The sequence below is a fragment of the Caloenas nicobarica genome, chromosome 2 (genome assembly GCF_036013445.1).
Source record: "Caloenas nicobarica isolate bCalNic1 chromosome 2, bCalNic1.hap1, whole genome shotgun sequence".
NCBI classification, from domain to species: Eukaryota; Metazoa; Chordata; class Aves; order Columbiformes; family Columbidae; genus Caloenas; species Caloenas nicobarica.
The window spans coordinates 135340955-135360006 of record NC_088246.1 but is presented as its reverse complement, the minus strand read 5'-3'; the positions used below and the strand labels follow the sequence as shown (position 1 = coordinate 135360006).

General features: G+C 41.3%; 2 protein-coding genes across 2 annotated transcripts; both read left to right on the top strand.

The window, feature by feature from the left end:
* Positions 1-995: 995 nt before the first annotated feature.
* LOC135985107 (fatty acid-binding protein, adipocyte) lies at positions 996-4432 on the top strand. The gene is made up of 4 exons (XM_065628068.1): positions 996-1138; positions 2382-2554; positions 2789-2890; positions 4198-4432. Exons 1-4 carry the CDS (start codon positions 1066-1068, stop codon positions 4246-4248), a joined length of 399 nt encoding a protein of 132 aa, XP_065484140.1. The 5' UTR covers positions 996-1065; the 3' UTR covers positions 4249-4432.
* A 6281-nt stretch (positions 4433-10713) lies between these two features.
* Positions 10714-14234, top strand: LOC135985429 (myelin P2 protein). The gene is made up of 4 exons (XM_065628749.1): positions 10714-10786; positions 12320-12492; positions 12754-12855; positions 14115-14234. Exons 1-4 carry the CDS (start codon positions 10714-10716, stop codon positions 14163-14165), a joined length of 399 nt encoding a protein of 132 aa, XP_065484821.1. The 3' UTR covers positions 14166-14234.
* Positions 14235-19052: the final 4818 nt, after the last annotated feature.

The following is a 19052-nucleotide window of genomic DNA, read 5'->3' as shown; positions in this document are numbered from 1 at the left end:
CAACATATTTGATGCCTAACAACTAGCAGAGTACTTCCAGGAAATCCACCTAAAGAGAATTGCAGGATTGCAAGGGCTGGAGTTTGCACTTATCAGCTGCTTTTTGCCATTGAAATAGCATATTACAGCCAAAAGGAAAGTCTAAAAAATTGCTGGGCTGCTTTCTGATACAGGTTTTTGTGATCTGAGCTAGTACAGGGCTTAGGAGATCAGTCAAGGTGGACCTCATTATGTCAGGCCTGTACACACCTTGCCTCAAACAGATTACTACTTGAACAATGTGAACAGAAAACAAATGAAGTGTCCAGGACCTTTGGTGGGTCGATACCAGAACCTAGGATCATGCCATAACAAACCATAAAGACATAATTTTTCAGAAGGCACAGGAGCAGAAGGGAGATAAATCATCCGTTTTGTTACTTTGCTTTTCACAGAGCCTTGTATCCCCTCTCCATCATATAAAAGAGAATACGGACCTATTGGTCAATTGAATCATGTGGTGCAATAAGGAGAACCCCATTGAGGAAAAAACTTTATTGCCTTACCCGTCTACAGCCACGAGCCCTCTCTCTTTCTGCCTCAAATCCACTTCTTCCTATTGTTCTGTGCCTACCTGGAGAAAATATATGGTGAAGAAAGCAAACTAAATTATCCAAATGAACCTTTCAGTTCTTACAGTTTAGGAATTTTTCTGTGTCCATTTGGTATGGAGGACTGAAATGAAAGAAAAACCTACCTTTCTCTTCACAAAGACAATATGATTTAATTATTTGCCTTTAAGGTGAAGTGTTCTTGAATGACAAAAATAATTCAATAAAAACAAGACGGTGATCTTTGTGCTAGTAAGGGCCTATAAATAATAACACTGTGACCTACTGGCAAAGGGGGGGTAAGGGAGGAAGGAAAACACTGGGCACTGGGACTCCCTCTTCATTGGTCATCCTAGAACATCATGTGGCCAAGGCTCCTTATTAAAGATAATTCCTGATCTCCTGGAGCTCATACTATCCTCCGGTCTTGCATTTCTGCTTGATCCTGTGGAAGACTTCTCTCTAGCCTGGCAAAATGTGTGACCAGTTTGTGGGCACCTGGAAGCTCCTTTCTAGTGAAAACTTTGAGGACTATATGAAAGAGCTGGGTGAGAATTGTTGTTTGGAGTTGTTGTATCTGGGATGGAATGCTGATTTTGAACTTTGTTCCTTACTTGCTTTTTCTGGCTATGCTATTTATCAAGGGGGTTTTAGTCCATCTATTTTGGTCAGATGATCTTAAACTGAAGAACTTGGCTGTTTGAGTTAGTGGTGTCAAATTCCTATAACGTAGAAAAACGTTGATTGGGAGGAGTAGTTTCAGGTAAGCCAAGTCTATGCATGCCTACTTAGTAGTGCTATAAACGGAAGTAAATCACATCGCTGCAATAGTTTGTGTGGATTAGCATTTATCCTTGGACATACAGAGTGGTACAATGCTAAAATGCAGCAAGCTTCTCCATGTCTAAAAGCAACATGCTTAAACTTCTTTTTATTGCTACTGAACTAGGAGATGGATTAATTGCCATGACTATTATAGTGAATGAAACTCTGTGGCTGCCTCCAGTGAATATTAACAAAGGAAACTGCATGGATTCATGCAGATACTTGCAAAATATTTGAGGGATAACACTCTTCTTTAAAGGTATAGAATTCTTGCTTAGAAATAAAATGGGGCTTTGAAAGATTTCCACATTCCTGTACTGTGGAGGAAGCATAGGGTAACTTGCACTGACTGGATCAGTACATGCTAAAAAGCTGGGGTTTTATTTGGAGATGAAGGGTAAAATACTCACTGAGACATCTTCAGAATTCATACAGCTTTCAGTGAGGCTCTTGCACTATTAGTCTTTACCCCAGTTTTTACTCAGGATATAACCGTTGCCAGCTGTTGCTTAATAATTTCCTTTTATTCAGCCTAGCCACTGACAAATATAAGAAGTGCTTGCCTTTTTTTGTTTGTTTGGTTGGTTGGTTTTGTGGCTTAGAAACAGTCACATATTTCTGCTCTTAGATACAGTTATCATACAAGTTAGTGTACAAGCCACTGCACTTATTTAGAACAAGTGTATGTGCAAAAATCTGGAATTAAAATCTTGTCTCTGTCTTCAGAATATTGCTTTGGCTATTCTGACGATGACAGAGCAGAGAATTTCCTTACATCATCCCACCTGTCTTGGTCTATAACCGTACCATCTAGTGAGATGTTACAGAGGAATCTCTGCAACACAGGAATAATAAAAACTTCAGAAAGTAATAGAGAGATCAGCACTGAGGTATTTTTTTTTCCACAAATGAGTTAAAAACACTAAGTAAAGATAAAGATTTCATAGTGCCCTGTCTTATTTGCAGGTGTGGGGTTTGCTACCAGGAAAATGGCTGGTGTGGCCAAGCCCAGTATAACTATCAGCATCAATGGTGATGTGATAACCATCAAATCGGAAAGCACCTTCAAGAATACAGAGATCTCTTTCAAGCTGGGTGAGGAGTTTGATGAGACCACAGCAGATGACAGAAAAACAAAGGTGAGTCCAAAGTGGCACTTTCCAAATACATCTCTCGAAAGGGACGTGGGAGCTGGAGGGGAGAGTTGTGATTTTGACATCCAGTGTAGAAATGCTGTTTCAAAGGTGAGAGTGCTGCAGACGCTTTGTGCTTCAGTGCTCTTCAGACATGGAGACAGTCTTCTCCTCAGCTCAGAGCATCCTGATGAAATAGCTGTGCTTTACCTTTTGTTTGTTTGTTTGTTTGTTTGTCAGAATGTCATAACCCTAGACAACGGTGTACTGAACCAGGTGCAGAAGTGGGACGGGAAAGAGACTATCATAAAGAGAAAAGTGGTGGATGGGAACCTGGTGGTGGTGAGTGCATTTTTGTTACTTAATCACTGAATTCATTGTGTAGAATACATATTTGGCGGATATATTCCATCGGATTCAAACACAGGGAGTGAAAGCATCTAAAAGGGCTCTGTACACTTGGCAAGAAGTCTCTCTGAATGAGTCTGGAGTATATATTAAAACTGAGATGCTGTTAAACTTATTGAATGGTATGGAGGTGCCTGTTCTCCATTCATAGCAAGACATAGTCAAGAAAAAGTAGGGAAGAAAAAACCCAACATTCTCATGAGGGAAATTTTTATATGTCAGAATCTTTAAGTCCTGGACAGTATAGAGGAAGCCTTAGCAAAGTCCCTGTTAAGTATGTCTGTTCTGTGCTGATGCAAAATACTCCTGTTCATCTCCAGTAGAGACTCAACCACAATCTGTGGGAACTGTATTATACATCACCAACAACTGTGTCAATAATAATGATGCTGTAGCCAAAAAAACTCTAACACCCTGTATCCAGGCTTCTTTGGTTGGTGTTATCTGGTCAGAGAGTGTTGTGCTTGACTCGGTGCCAGCGAGGCCCACCTGCAGTTCAGGGCTTCCCAGCACTGCTCTCCAGTTTTAGGAAAGACTCTTTGAAGAATCTGGGAAGGGACAAAAACTATGTTCATAAAAGGCAGCTGAGATTCCTATGTTACAAAACTATACACATACACGAAATTTCTGAAGAGTTCTGCCTTCCCCTAGAGAAAAATAATATGTCCATGAATTTAATATTTAAATTTATTTGGATAGGGACCAGATGAGAAGAAACGAAATAGTTTTTAATAACAATTTCATTAAGAAAGATTGAAGAAACCAGGCTTTGATCTAACAGAAAACAAGATGAGGACAGAGCCTAATATGCAGAGGCTGACACGAGGAGCTGCACGTCTGAAAGCTGTGCAGGACTCGGTGTGTGTTGTGCGCATGTGTGTGAAGAAGGCAGGGCACAACTACAAAAGGGGAAAGGAAAAAAGGCTAATGTTCAGCTCCAGAGTCCAGTCACCACCCACGGAAGTCCTAGGAGCCTTCTTCAGAGGTTTATAAGAGGAGATTAAAAAACTCATGGGGTGGCCCTTTGATGTCCTTTCAGTCCTGTGCTTCTAAGAAATACTTCAGACTTCCCTTTCTGAAGCTCTCAAACTTGAGTTTTACTGTTTGGGCAATTGATTTTAAAGGAGGAGAAATGCAAATTGTTTCTTACAGTGGTTCCGATGGATATGTAATTCTCTGCCTTTTGACTAACAAATATTCAGTGAGACTTAAAAGCTGATTACATTTGCCTTTCTTTCCAGGAATGTACCATGAATAAGGTTAACTGCAAAAGAGTATATGAAAAAGCATGAAGAAACCATCTTCACATAGAACTAATCCTTAAAGCTGCAGAAAAAACAACTTAACCAAAGGAGGAAAAACTCCAAAAATCCATTTTAAAGAGAACTGTACTTTTTACAGATATAACCCAAAACATTTACACGCAGCCAGTCTAATTTGTTGTGGCTACGCAATAAAATGTTCAGCTTTCTACAACCTGTGCTAGTGCTGGAGTTTGTCAGAAGGGGGTTTAGGGGGGATGCAACACGGGGACAGGTGCTGTGCAGAGAAGCATCACCTGAGAACTGGTACCACACTCAGTAACTGTGACCCATCCCACTGCGGAAAGAGAGTTGGAGATGACCCAGTGAGTGGCACTTGTTGTGTGACAGTGATAGACGTAGACCTGGACACAGAACATTGTCTGGTGACACTGTGTGCGGGCTGCCCACTGCAAGTGGAATAAACGGGGCTGTTTCTCTCCGTCTTCGAGCCAGGGGTCTTGTCCCTGGGGAAGGGGAGGGGGGTGATTTCTGTGGATAGCAGTGTTGGCTTCCAACCTGAGCAGGGAGCCATGTACCTGGTTCCATGTCACACACACGCTGAGTTTTAAACCTGGGGATCATCCAAAGCGGCTTGGTCTTGTCCTCTTCTACCTGAAGTGTGAAATTATAGCTGCTGCAGCTCTCAGCTGTGTTTATTTGGTTAATATCCCTTTCCTTAACATCTCCTTTTGTCTAGATTAGACAAAAAGCCTCGAATTAAGAATCATAGCTTAAAAAGTACTCTCAGGCTTACTAAAAGCCTATAAAAGATTGCTAGTGGTACAAACTCCTTCATTTCCTGCATGCATTTTCTACTAACTCATTAGGTTAGATCAGTCTTGGGAACATGAACCTCTCTAGATGCAAAACCCTTTAGACACCGTGTTTTTCAACTCTTCTTATTCTGAAACTCCCTTCTTCTACTGTTCTTAGGCCTGGCCTCCTATTTCAAAACTTTGCACCCACAGAAGCTGTGATTTCTACATCTTGGGGGCCTCAAACTGAGGACGAAAAAAAAAAAAGCCTAGGGAAAACCTGGACAAGAAGAGTCCGAAGAGGTCTGCAATAACCACGAAATGGGGAAATGAGCATATCTCAAGTTTTGCGATTAAGATCTGTGAACCGAATTCCACATACTCCTGACATTGCTGATGTCAGCTGTCAGATGTGAGGGTGCTGAGCCCCAACTGCCAGCAGCAGAGGCCTCGTACACTTGAACTTTCCTCTGCATGACTCAGACTGTTCCCAAGTCCCTGCACTATTAATACAACAGCAGAGGGGGAGAGAAAAGGAAGGACTTCTACCCTCTGTATGAACTAAGCAGTCATTTAAGAGCAGTTCCAAAAGACTATCAACAAATTTTGCGGAGAATGTTAAAAAAGCCATGAACAAACAGCTCCCTAGTTTTTGCCTTGGCTTCACTGTCTGTGAAATACCATCAGCTAAAGCTTAAAGAACAGCACTTACATAGGGGAAGGAAGTGTGCTTAAGAGTTCCTCATATACACGTACTAAATCTACTTAGCACTTAGCTAATAATAAAAATTATTTACAAAAGCCAGCACAAAACTACAGTTTAGTGGCAGAAAACCTACATGGGAGAGATGATTATAAGAAGCAGTAACATTGACTTAAATAAGCTATACAGAGAGATATTAAAGATAAGACCATAGTTAAATATATCCCATTGTCCACAGATATGGATATACTATATTTCAAAGGTCAAATTTCCAAGATCCATACAGCAGCCTTTATTTTCCAAAAATTCTACATTCTTAATAAACCAACTGTAACATTCGCAGCCTGATTTTTCAGAGGCAGGTAATCTCTTCTGAAAGCATCGCCAATTATTTTACTGCCTGGTGAATGAATTCAGACTTCGTGAATGAATCAATCACAAGATTTATTAACGAAAACAACAACAACAAAAAAGCCATTTAAAAATTAAGTGACTGGAAATTTTCCTAAAATGACATTATGTCTATAAGCTTTAATAGAGTAAGAGCCATTACGAAGTATTAGTGATACTTTAATTATGATACAAACATGTCTGAAACTTATTCTCTGAACAAGGCCCAAATTTATTCTCTGAAAAAGGCAGCAGACTGGTGACTTCTTGTATAAATGTAGATAAATCCTCTCTGGCAAACAAAGGCGTGTGCTCTCACACCTGGATAGAGGTGACAGCACACATTTCTAAGGAGTAAAGGCAGAGCAGTGTCTTGTCCTTGCCTGCAGAGCGGGCTGAACTATTCTTCAAAATTCAGAAACCCTCGCATAGCATTCCTCTCTGAACAAGGAGGATCTCACCAAACCCCTACAAACCCCGTGGCTGATGCCTTCATGGCAGCAGGCACCTTTGAGAGCTGAGAGGAGGAGATCTTTGCCCGTTAGCATATTCTCTCGCTGCTCCTTTACAGGGTTTTGGACGACAAGAGGGAGAATTCACGCCCACAGATTTTCAGCAGCTTGGGAGAAGGATGAAGCAAGGCTTATTCTGAGCTTTGACCTTTCTGTTATTTTTCTGTTTTTCCTTTAACTCTTGGTACCCACTGGAAGGAACTCGGAGTATTTGTGCATCCTGGCCAGTCAAGTCCTGTGTGTGCCCACCCCTGCAGCCTGCCCCGAGCTGCCAGCTGTTCCCCCAGCCCCAGCACCCTTGGTCTGGTCTGGCAGGATGTCCCAGCTAAGGAGAAAACAGGTTGTTCACACTCTCCAATGTAGCTATTGGGAAGAGGCAGCCTGCTGGCCTTGTGTTCGGAGTTGATCCCTCAGCTCCATAGAGTCCACGTTAAAAATCCTTGGTGCCTCCACACTGGGGTAGGCATTTGGCCTCTGTTCGCCGCTTTTATTTATGTCTTCTTCATTACTCTCCTAGGAATTTAATTTAGACTTTTTTTTTTGGCACTAAGTTTGCCCAGGTCATATTTCCTTTAAAGAAGTTGACAGAAATTTACTTTCTGTATTTCTTTAAAGAGTCTCTTTACATTTTTAGCTCTCTATTTTAGCTCTCTATTTTTATATGCACTATTTTAGTGTATTGATTTCAAATTCCGTTTTACTCCAACCATAAAGAAAAACAAAGAGAATCAAAGTTACCTCTTACCACATATATTCACAATCCTTGCCACTTTTCTTAATTTAAACTTGAATAAGAGATTGGTTTCCACAGAAATTATTTATACTGAAGATATAATTCTCTGCTCTTCTTTCTAAATTATAAGTCCTTTAAATGAAAGTGCTGATTTTTCTTAGTGACAAAGAGACAGATGGTAGCAATGTCAACATTGTTTGAGACTGCTTAGGACTGGGGTTTTGTCTGTATAAAGAATTCTCTGTCACTTTTGTTCTTAAGGTTACTGGTACTGCAGTATAGCTGTTCTATTCTGACTAATTTGCTCTTCTTGAATATCTTTGGGCCTGATTTTACAATGTCCCAATCATCTTTTATTTTCCAAAGGCAGTGGCCTTTTCTTGCAAAAGTGCCTTTATATGGATCAGGCAATTAAACGAAGAGAACAAAGAATGCCTAAGGAGCAAGAGTAGAATATTTTACTATTATTCCTTGAGAAATAATGGATAGTTTCATTTAGGAGGAGCTTTCTCATTTCCAGAGGTTGGATAAAAGAGTTAGTTATTCTTTACAAAATATGTGATAACATGCATGTCTGCTTCAGAAGAGCATTGTGTGGACAACATCTTCAAAGACTGACTTTTATTTACATATTACAAATACAACGTCTACTTCCTACCGTGGGGCAAAAAGACTTTTTATTTACTTTGTTTTCATTTTCCAATACTCTAGATTTTCCCTCCTTACACTGCACTGTAATTAGACCTGAGCAGTAATGGGAAGTTCTGCTCAACATACCCTTGTTGATGTTATGACTGATGAGATAAAAACATTTTGCATATACAATCAAAATTTGTGACTTAAGACCCTGTTATTTCCCCACAAACACAGTATAAGCCAAAGACTACAATATTTTCCCTGCTCATGTTGTATTGTTTTCCTGTTTAAGCTTGTTCCCCTTCCTGCATACGACAGCTTTCAAAACAAAACTCAAACCTCACCCTCCTTGGCCCAACATCAACTCCATTTCACTCTTTCTACCCTGAACACAAGAAATTTCATCCCACAACCTATCATTCCATTGTCCCTTCATCCTTAAAATGTAGATTTGAAAAGTCCCTATAGATGGTCATAATGCGAAAAGTCTAATGATGCAAGAAAGACAAACAGACGACTATTGTTCATTCAAGTAAGAAAGAAGCCATCTAGCCTTTCATGTAGCCAGTAATAATTTTCTCCAGGAACATGGTTTAGGAAAGGGAAGGACAGAATTACAGCTGATGTGGTCTTACACTAAATAGTTTCAGATAGTTTGAGGTATCTTGAATTACAATGCTTTAAATTCCTGCCTGTCAAACATACATTTAGTTTATGGATTTGCTCTTCATGACTGGTTTTTACTAACCACAAGGCAATAGTTCTAATTGTACTTCTTAAGAAAAGATTTTGAATTTTCAAACTCAAACTTTTCAAACTCAGCTTTGCAGAAGAGATCTGGGCGTCCTTGTGGATAAATAAATTGAACATGAACCAGCAATGTGCCCTTGTGGCAAAGAAGGCTAAAGTCATCCCGGGCTGCATTAGGAGGAGTGTTGCAGGTCGAGGGAGAGGATCCTTCCCCTCTACTCAGCACTGGTGAGGCCACATCTGAAGTGCTGGGTCTGTTTCTGGGTTCTCCAGTACAAGGAGTACATGGACCCAAAGAGGCTGTGGAGTGTCCATCCTTGGAGATATTCAAAAGCCATCTGGCCATGGTCCTGGGCAACTGCCTCTAGGTGGCCCTGCTTGAGGAGCGAGTTGGACCAGATGAGCTCTGGAGGTCCCTCTAACTTCAACCATTCTATGATTGCATGAAATTTTAGGTCACAACAGCTGAGGCATGCAGACTCATTGTAATCCATGCAGTAATGCCACTGGAAGAAAAGATTTCTGTGGCAGATTTTTGTCATCTCATCTGGAGGTAGAAGGTGTTTGGCCTGAGTGTGCCATTTCACACGGCATAGAAGAAGTTTTTGCCCTTCATGGGAGCAAGGAAACTTGAAGATGTCTGCCAACAGTAGTACACATTGGAATGCAAGGTCTTATATGAAGGCACTGGCTTTAATCTGCCCTTAACTATGACAGACCAACTACCCCGGTGCAGAAAGGCAAAAGGAGAACAGCGTCTGCTCTCCTCCCAACCCATTAAAACTGCTCATCTCTCACCAAGTGACTCTGAACTGAGGATAAGGCCTTTAATGACTCAGCCTCTGTTCTCACTGTCCACCTGCCAAGCACCAGAGCTGATCTGCACTGATGCACTGAGCTTCTGGTCATGCCCTGTTGTGGAAGAAGGGAGGCAGCAAAGTTTGGCTGTTTCTTCTCTTTGTGGTGCTGCCTGGGGTATGTGCCAGGAAGAACCCACAGCCTCGAATCATTGCTCTGGTGCAAAGGGAAGAAACAAAACAGCATAATTCAGTTCTGCCTTTAAATGATAAAACATACAGACACTTTTCAGGATGGATCACGAAAGCAAAAAAACCCCAGACTGTGTACGGCAGGTTCTCAACAGTTCCTCCCTGAAATCCACATGGCTTTTATCTACCTGACTAGCATACAGGTGACAATAGTGGTAACCCTTCCTGAGGAGGAAAAGCGGAGAGGGAGGTACTGATCTCTTCTCCCTGGGATCCAGTGATAGGTCTCATAGAAATGGTTCAAAGCTGCATCAGGGGGGGTTCAGACCAGGACTTTAGGAAGCATTTCTTTACAGAGATTGTGGTCAAACACTAGAACAGGCTTCCTGGAGAGGTGGTCAATGCCCCAAGCCTGTCAGTGTTTAAGAGGCATTTGGACAATGCCCCTAACAACATGCTTTAACTTGGTCAGCCCTGAAGTGGCCAGGCAGTTGGACTAGATGGTCACTGCGGGTTCCTTCCAAATGAAAATATATTCTTTCTTCTATCTAATGACAGCAAGAGAATGCCATTGGGAGGATGGTCAGAGCTGGGTTTCATATGGATGCAGTGCTCTTGTGCTTGGTGGCTTCGTGTTGCTGAGACCCCACTGCAGTGTCCCCTGACTCCTCTGCAGCTGTGGTGGTAACCTCACGTCCCCGTCCCCACGTGCCCCTCTCAGTGTCCTGATCTATTCAGTGCAGGAAGCTGGGGCAGGCGTCACCCGGAGCCTTGGTACTGACACGGCCGCCTTGGACAAGGTGGACATTGTCTTGCCCTGGCACTGCCTCTGCTATTGGCCTGTCCTGAGCGCTGCGGGGATGAGGCATCTTTAAAAGGAGGCTGGTGAGCTCGGAGTCGGGCACACAACCTCCCTGAGTCCCACCAAGAGCTGCTGTGGCTGCTGCCCCTCTCTGCAGGACCACTGCCTCGCAAAGCCAATACGATGTGTAACCGATTTGTAGGAACCTGGAAACTCGTCTCCAGTGAAAATTTTGACGACTATATGAAAGAATTGGGTGAGAAAGTTTCTTTCTTCTTCTTTTTTTTAAAAAATAAGTTTTCTTTGGCAATGTGTCTTCATCATATGCTTTGCTCATAGACAGTACCTTCTTCCTGGCCACAAAAGCACTTTGATTACTTCTCGAGCATAATTTCTTTTCCTTCAGCAGCTAAAACAGAAAAACAAAAAGGCAGGTGCTGAATTACTATATTAAATTTACTTCTGTCTAACTCATCTGACCTGATCTAATTTGTTTTTCTGTAATGAGAAGAATCTATGGAGAAGCAGCATTTTTTATGTTTCTCTTGATAGCACAATTAAACTCATGACTTGTGACAATTTACAGTATATAATGAAGCTGATGTCTCATGACACTTTGGTTTCAGGGGTCTAAATCCTATGAATGAATGTATCTGTTACTGAAGAATGCCAGAAATGTAATAAATTAGGCATTGTTTTTCATTCTAATGCTGGCTTCGTTCCTATGTAGCAAGTGCACAGGCAGCCAACTACAGTATTTCTTTCACTATACAAATGATTCACTGAGACACTAATCCCCTTTATTTGAAATGTTAAACTGAGTAACAAAAGAATTGCAGTTAATTAATTACCCAGAGTAGATGTGGGATGTAAGTCCGGCTACAGACATTTTTCTGAAGATCTGAGCAGAATTGTTTCAGTATAAAATAATTACTGCAAATAGTGTTACACTTTACAGATAACTTTATATCACTTTATATGGATCTTTTCATCTGAGCATAGCATAAGATTAACAAAGGCAATAACTATGGCTATCCCCTTTCTGCTTTTATAAAGCAGCAGTACATTGTCGGTGGCCTTCATTCTAATGTGCCCCAGACCTCACAACTTGTAGACAATGAACTGGACTGGAAAGCACTAGGCAATATAAAAGGCTTTTGACATGTGATTTTTCCTGAAGTTCTCTGCAGTTCTTCACTCATATATTTCAATGGTTTTTGTATTTCATATTTGTACTTTTTAGTGAGGTTTAGATGTAAGGATCTTTAAGGGATGTTAGTAGAAACCTAGGAATTACTCAATCTCCAGTGTATGTTTTAATGAACAAGCACCAGCATATTGGCAGTTCAGAATCCAGGTTTTTTTTCCATGCAGCTGGTTAACAAAAGTACAAATTCTCAGATTTGGCAAGATTTTATTTTTTTAAAAGGATTTTTGCAAGCTTTTATGAGAAATAGACTTTTCCTCTGAATTTTTCTACCCATTCTATCTCTACAAAAATTCATGCAGATTTGTAACCACCTATGTTTCTTCTTAGCTAAATGTACACAAGTGTATATTCATGCATATCTTTCTTTCTTGCTGAAGGAGCAGTCTGTCAACAGGAGCTACCTTAGTGTCCGAATGTAGTATTTTTCCACATTTGAAGAATCAGTGTCTCATCTGAACCAGACTTTAGACTATTCTAATTAGAAGACGCTGTTCCTTATTCTTCCACTGAAGATTTATGGAAGAATACTGAGTTGCTTGCTTGCTAGAATGTAACTATCGTTTTGCTTCTGATTTCTAGGAGTGGGCTTAGCTACCCGGAAACTAGGCGGTCTGGCAAAGCCTGATGTGATCATCAGTATGAAAGGGGACATGGTAACCATCAGAACTGAAAGCACCTTCAAAAATACAACCATCTCTTTCAAACTGGGCCAGCAGTTTGATGAAACGACAGCAGATGACAGGAAAGTCAAGGTAAGGGGGATGATGATCTCTGGGTGGTCTTGATGTCATAGAAGACCACCAGGAGGAATTTTTCCTGCCCCCTTGGAACACTATGAGTTTTCCAAACTATTCAAAGAAACCACTGAAAGAAGAAATAGTATGGTGCTGAAATCAATGTTACTAGGTGTGTTATTAGCCAAGAATATGGATGCTGCTGAAGATAAAACGAATTGGCGTCCTAATCTGCAAAGCTTGGACTGCAGTTTGAAACTCTCCTCTTGCCCTTTGCAGAGTGTCGTAACATTGGAGAAAGGGGCACTGGTGCAAGTGCAGAAGTGGAATGGCAAAGAAACCACAATAAAGAGAAGACTGGTGGATGGGAAAATGGTGGTGGTAAGTTCACACTTCTTGTACACTGGTAAAGTTCAGAAGGATGCAGCCTTCAGTTTGCTTCTGTCTAAATAGACTGTCAATTTCTGCTTTCTCTCTGCCTTCTGGAAGAAATAAAGAGGGAGAAAATAGTAAACAAGCTTAGGAAACAAACTGGGAGAAATAAATATTGTTCCATACAACAATTTTTCTTTAAAGTTACTATATAGGCAGAGATGTCATGATTTGAGAGTATATTTATTGCTCTCAAGATTATTATTTTTAAAAGAAATGAGTTTTTCCAGTAGCAGAAACCTGTGAAATGAAACTAAATTTTGCAAGTTGGATACTGCTGTCCGTGAACTGGCTCTTTCCTTTTCTGTGCCCACCTCTGCCCGTGTGGTGACCTGCCACAGGGACTGGCAGGTCCTGACGGCTCCCCCAAAATGACCACCACGCTGAGGGAACCGTGTCTTTCCCAGGGGTGAGGGAACACTGACTTTCCCTCCCTTAGCCCCACTTCAACCTGCCTTTCTCTAGCAACCCATGTCAAACCCATGGGTTGGCCAAGCCAGGGTGATAATGCATTTTAGGGACGCCAGTTAGAGGAGTCACTACTAAAATTGAGATTTCAGTTTTGAATGAAGGAAAGTACTTTGTTCATTGAAGTTTTTGAAGAGTGGAGCTGAACTAATTTTGGCGACTTGTTCGAAATCAGCAGCATTACACCTTTTCGTGCTGGCTTGTTCTGACTGCGTTTTGGTTTAAGCTCTTGTACCTTTGGAAGCGTGATTTGCTTTCACATCTCCTCATGGCTGCGTTTCTGCGTAAATTTTTTCTAATTTTTAAACCATCATTGAAATGCAGAGAGGCAGGTTACCTCTTCCATCAGCGTCCTGCTGTCTGCCCCTTGCCTCAAACAGATCTATGGAGGAGGTCTCATCTTTTGCAGACTGATGCCATCTTTTTTAATGTCCTGTTACCTCTGTTGCATGTGCCCTGTGCCTGTGAGTCACCAGGAGCTGCTGAAGGTCACTGGGGCAAGCGGGTCAGGAGAAATATTTTGTGACTCATAAGTGCAAAGTTTTTTAGGCCAAAAGCCTGACCTCTGAACTACTCAGGCTGCTTCTGTCAAATAGTTTTGCTGTTTGCTCTAAAAATTATGCAAATATTTAAAGATGTAAAATATGACATGTAGCTTTTCACCGACTTCAGAGTTTACTGCAGCAGACACACCTGGTGTTAGTAAAAGGTTTATATTAATCTTTTCCTTTGTGCCTCAGGAATGTGCCATGAAAGGAGTTGTCTGCACGAGAGTCTATGAAAGAGCATGAAGAGATTCCCTCTCTGCACTGGACTGGGACTGGCTCTTAAAACTCCACTTAGATCAGCGACCAAAGCCTCATGCACTGTGCTTCTTTATTTTCTTATTTCCTTTTATTGGGAAAATGACTACACTATAATTTGATATTTCAGAGCGATAGTGTAACTAATCCAAGGTATTGTGGTGGTCCAATAAAAGCTGCTCAACACACAAAACTGAGTGTTTGTCTCCACATGAATGATTTAAGTTTTCTTTCTTGGATGGTTCCATCTTTTCAGTTGTTCCTGTCTGTATAGGTTGTCAGACTATTTCTGGTTAAAATGGTGAAACACAACTGATCTGGCTCTAGGAGAGGGTTAATACTGCTTCCTTGATATGTGTAAAAATTCTTATCTCATGGATTTGGATTCAATATTCCTTTCCTGTAAAGTATTATACTGCTGAATAGCTCCTATAGGGAAAATCATCTCTACCATCAGAATTTTTTTACTTTCAGCATGATTTATTGTTTCAGTCTTATAGTTTTACCACATCTTTGTTTCATTCTCATCCAAAATGTTTATACATCTTTCAGTTCCACTTTTTATATCCTGGCACTTATTTGCAAGAGAACAGCTACTGGGGGAAAACCTATCTGAATATATTCCATGTTTTTTTGCCAAACAGCTCTTGAGCTGTGAAACAAAGTGTGAAACAGGTGCAAATGAACTGCAGAAATCTTAGGGCTAAAGGGCTTCATTTTGGGAAGTGCTCAGCAATCCCCTCTATTTCTAGCATAGCGTTTAACCATATGCTTCAGGTTAAGCACACAAAGAAGTTTTTGTTAGGTAGAATTTGCCACCAAGCCTGGCAGAGTAGCTAAGCTGTTCATTCCTCCCATTGCACTTATTCCATGCTTTTAACTAAGGAAAAACAAGATGAACCAAACCTAGGCTTCTGGAAATCTATTTAATCAAAAAGCAGTGTAGCAGCTTATTAATTTTTGCCTCCATTAACTGGTTTTCAGTAACACTACAGCATTCACGCTAACCACATGAAGTGGAGTATTTCATCCCCTGCCATTGCTTCCATGCCATCAGGCAGGGCTCTCTCCGTTTTCTGTGTGGGATTAAAACAACTGTGAGAGGTGTGTGTGTTTATTTTGGCTTGTTAGGAGCTACAGTGCTGATGTGAACCTTTACCTACTGCTTTTACAGTCAAGAACATGAATTCTCAAGTCTAGGAGAGATCCTGAATGTCAGAATCTAAACTGGTGTGGCCAAGCAGATAGTTAAGAGACAGATATTGTATGTGAACACAAAATATAAAGGTGACCTTTCTTCTCTACCTATCACTGGGGTCCAACTTTGGACACACTGCTATGTAGATGCAGACTAACCAGAGGCAGCTGCCAGAAGGCAAACAGGATGAGTCCTAGAAAATGTGAGCTGCGAGAGAATGTTATGGGATGTAGGGGCAGCAGTTTAAAGGGAGTTTATCCTGGTCTCTAGCCTTACCATTAAAACTCACCTCTGTGTGTCAGAGTTTCTGTGGCTCCAAGTCCTCAGGGACTGTAACAAGGAATGGAGGTGGCACGATATCCCCTGTGTCATCTTTTGCAAACAGATTGTAATCACGTATTTTAAATTAAGATCATCCGCCAGGCTTCCATAAGAACAGTCATAGCGCACGAACTGTAGTACGTGCACTTCCAGTTTATTCTCCTAGACTCTTAAAAGAGAGTTGAAAACACATTTCTTATAGCTCAGAAACTGCAATGACCTGAAATTGGCTTATAAATCTGGATTTTTTCGCTGCAGCCGCTTCATTCCCTCCCCTTGCAGTGCAACATGGTCCCAGCGAGGCTGCCGGAGCTGCCCACCCTGGCCCGGTTCTTGGAGGGTGGAAACTCTCCAGAGCCTTTCAAGGAGAGCAGGTCTCCTGCCCGAGCCACAGGCAAAGCAGCAGTTATTGATGCAAACAAGCTCTGTATTTCCTTTGCTGTTCCTGTTGCAACCTGTAAATGTTTCTCTGAGGTTAAATGGAAAATTTTAATCTCAAAAAAAAAGTTTTCAGCTTTTTATTTCCTTGAGAAAAGGAAATAAACATTCACTTTGGTACAAACTGTGGTTTTTCCAGATCTGGAAACAGTAACAAAAGAAAAAAACAAAGGACTGCTCACCTAGTCCTCATTTATTTATTTACTACCTTCTTTTCTTCGACATAACTCATCTCCCTTCTCTTACCGATATGGAATTTTTAATTGAATTTATTTTTCCAGAGATTTAGGATGAGAATAATGGTAGCTTTGGGTTTTTTAATTCCTAACTAAGTGCAGATAAGCTATTAGGAGCCTAGTATTTGGCACTTTTACTCTATACGAAGGTCACTTAAAAATGTCATGAGAGCTGGAGACTTTCCAAAACAGGAAAAGTGCAACAGAACTGATAGTGTTGAAGGCAAAAACAATAAGGCAGGTGGTACAAATCAGCACGAAATGGAGCGCTTTGGGATACTGGTGTCCATAAAGCAATCCGTGAGGTCTCCAGGAGAATTTAGGGGGAACATGAGTCTTGTAGTCTCAATACAGTTTTTATGTCTGGCTGTAAATTAGTTTTTCTTCTTTCCTAAACTTTTTACATGGGACCAATACTTATGGAATGAACATCTAGACAGAGGTATGATGCCTGTGTCTTGAACTGTGCTTTCACATTGACAACCAAGTGCATTTGCCATTTCCCTGGCTTGTGTATGCACTTAATCTAGAAATATCGATAGCAAGACGCTGGCATACAAACAGCATATTTTAAAGCCATCAGCTTGATCCAGTGCCCACCCCAGGTAATGGGATCCTGACTGATTTTAGAGGGCCACAGTCACACACAATTCCCTTTGGTCACTCTTTCTGAAAGTGCCGTAACGTTCTGTCACACCTCACTTCCTCGGCATTTCCCAGGGCAGTGGGAAAAGTCTGCATGGGGTATTGATCCTCCCGTTGCCACAGACTGGCCAGCATTGCCTGCCTCTGCCCTGCCTCATGTTTCTTGGGCTGGGCGCAACAAGAGCCCGCCTCAGCTCAGATGCTCCCATAGGGAGCGCTGAAATGAAATAAAAGCTGCACCTGGACTCCAGGTATCACAGCTGTTGCCTTGGACTGGGCAGAATTTGGCAATTTGTGACAGAACACATCTCCTGGTGTTGTAAAGCTAAACCCCACACCCTGGTCTTTTCCATGTGGAGTAGTGCAAAGAGGCAAAGCCACTGACTCTGCTGCAAGGGACTCTTTGCCCCTGCTGATACCTTAGGTAATAACTTTAAACTTCCCTTAGCTCTTTTGGGTAAGTTCATTTTGGGGGCAACTGTATTCCTGCAATGTGAATTCACACCCATGCAGGGGCCCAGCACGTGGCCTTTGCTGCTCTGCCACGCTGGAACCTTGTCACCTATCGGGACAGTTTCACCAGACAGCAAACACACGGCTGAGCAGTTCTAGAAATGGCAAAGATTTGGGGAGGGAGATTAGGCTGTGTTATTAAAGCAACTGTGCTTCATAAGAAGTCCTCACCGCTTAGTCCATTTTTTTTCAGAGAAGCAACTTGTTATGCTGATAAACACTGTGCTGTATAGAAATTGCTCAACTGTGTATTTTAAGTCACTGCTACCTTCCCTAATTTTCATTTTGGGTTAAAGACATTATGTTGATCTCTGGGATACAAAAGAGTGAAAGGTTAGCAGCGCTGAAGGGGTAATTAGTCAGAAACAAATAGGCTGATGCCATGAAAAAATCACCTTCAGAAATCCTGGAATTTAGATGTAATCAAGGCTTTTGTTAGAGAGGCAATTAGAGCATATCCTTGCCATTTCAATGCAAAACGTTGTGATTGGCTATTGGCCATCACGCTGCAGATGGGAAACACAAGAAAATGATGTTATTTGGACTAAAGGGCACAACAACATTGGGAATAATGCAGTCCCTGAGACACTACAGAGAGAGAAAGCTGTGTTAGACACAAGTCATACAGTATTTTCAGAGGAGACTGTGCTCTTTTTACCTTTCAAGTAGCACATCAGTATTTAAATGTACTTTCCTCAGATGTTATGAAAGTTTTTACAACTAAAATCAGGAGAAATGCAGTGATTCAGGGATTAGGAAGGGTGAGGTGACTGGATTACAGCTGTATCTATTTTCACGTTCTCAGTGGAGTATTAATTGAAGTATATAAAGTATTTTTCATATTGTTTGCTATAATGTGATCACCAATATTGACCACACTATTTGTGAGAAGTGTGAGGAAGGGCAAAAGGGTTTTCTACTTATTTCCAAGTAAACACTTCTACTTCCTGGCACGGTCCCTTGTGGATGAGACTTCCTTAGAGACACCTCTGCCAGTAACGGTGTCAAAAACACTGTGAGAACTGATCTTGTCCTTCGAGCTTATAAACACTCTCCCTGTCACCTTTATAGCTATGGGAGGAGCCATGCAGTGGAGCTGTGGGACATGCCAGCTAGAGCACAGCCTGTACCAAGTTTGACTCAGTTTAGGGTTTCTTTGGGAAAACTGTAGACATAATTACTGGAAAGAAGAGATATTTAATGTATCTAGCTACTGTAAAATACTCATACATGCCAACAATAATCTCATATATCTCTCAGATCCTGGAATAAATCTCCAGAACTGAAATCTAAAATATATATGCATGTGTAACTTGGAAACTCTGCACATTTGATAAGAAAATCTGTGAGACAGTGAAGTTGGAGTCCTCAGCTGCCTTGCGTAGAGAATCTCCTAGCAGAGGGCCACAGCTTTACATAGTGATGTGCCATCTTCTCGCATCTCGTACCATACAGTGTTTAGAATTTTATAGCCTACTGACTCTTATAAATTTGTGTAGGCAAATGCCTTTAAAAGGGATACAA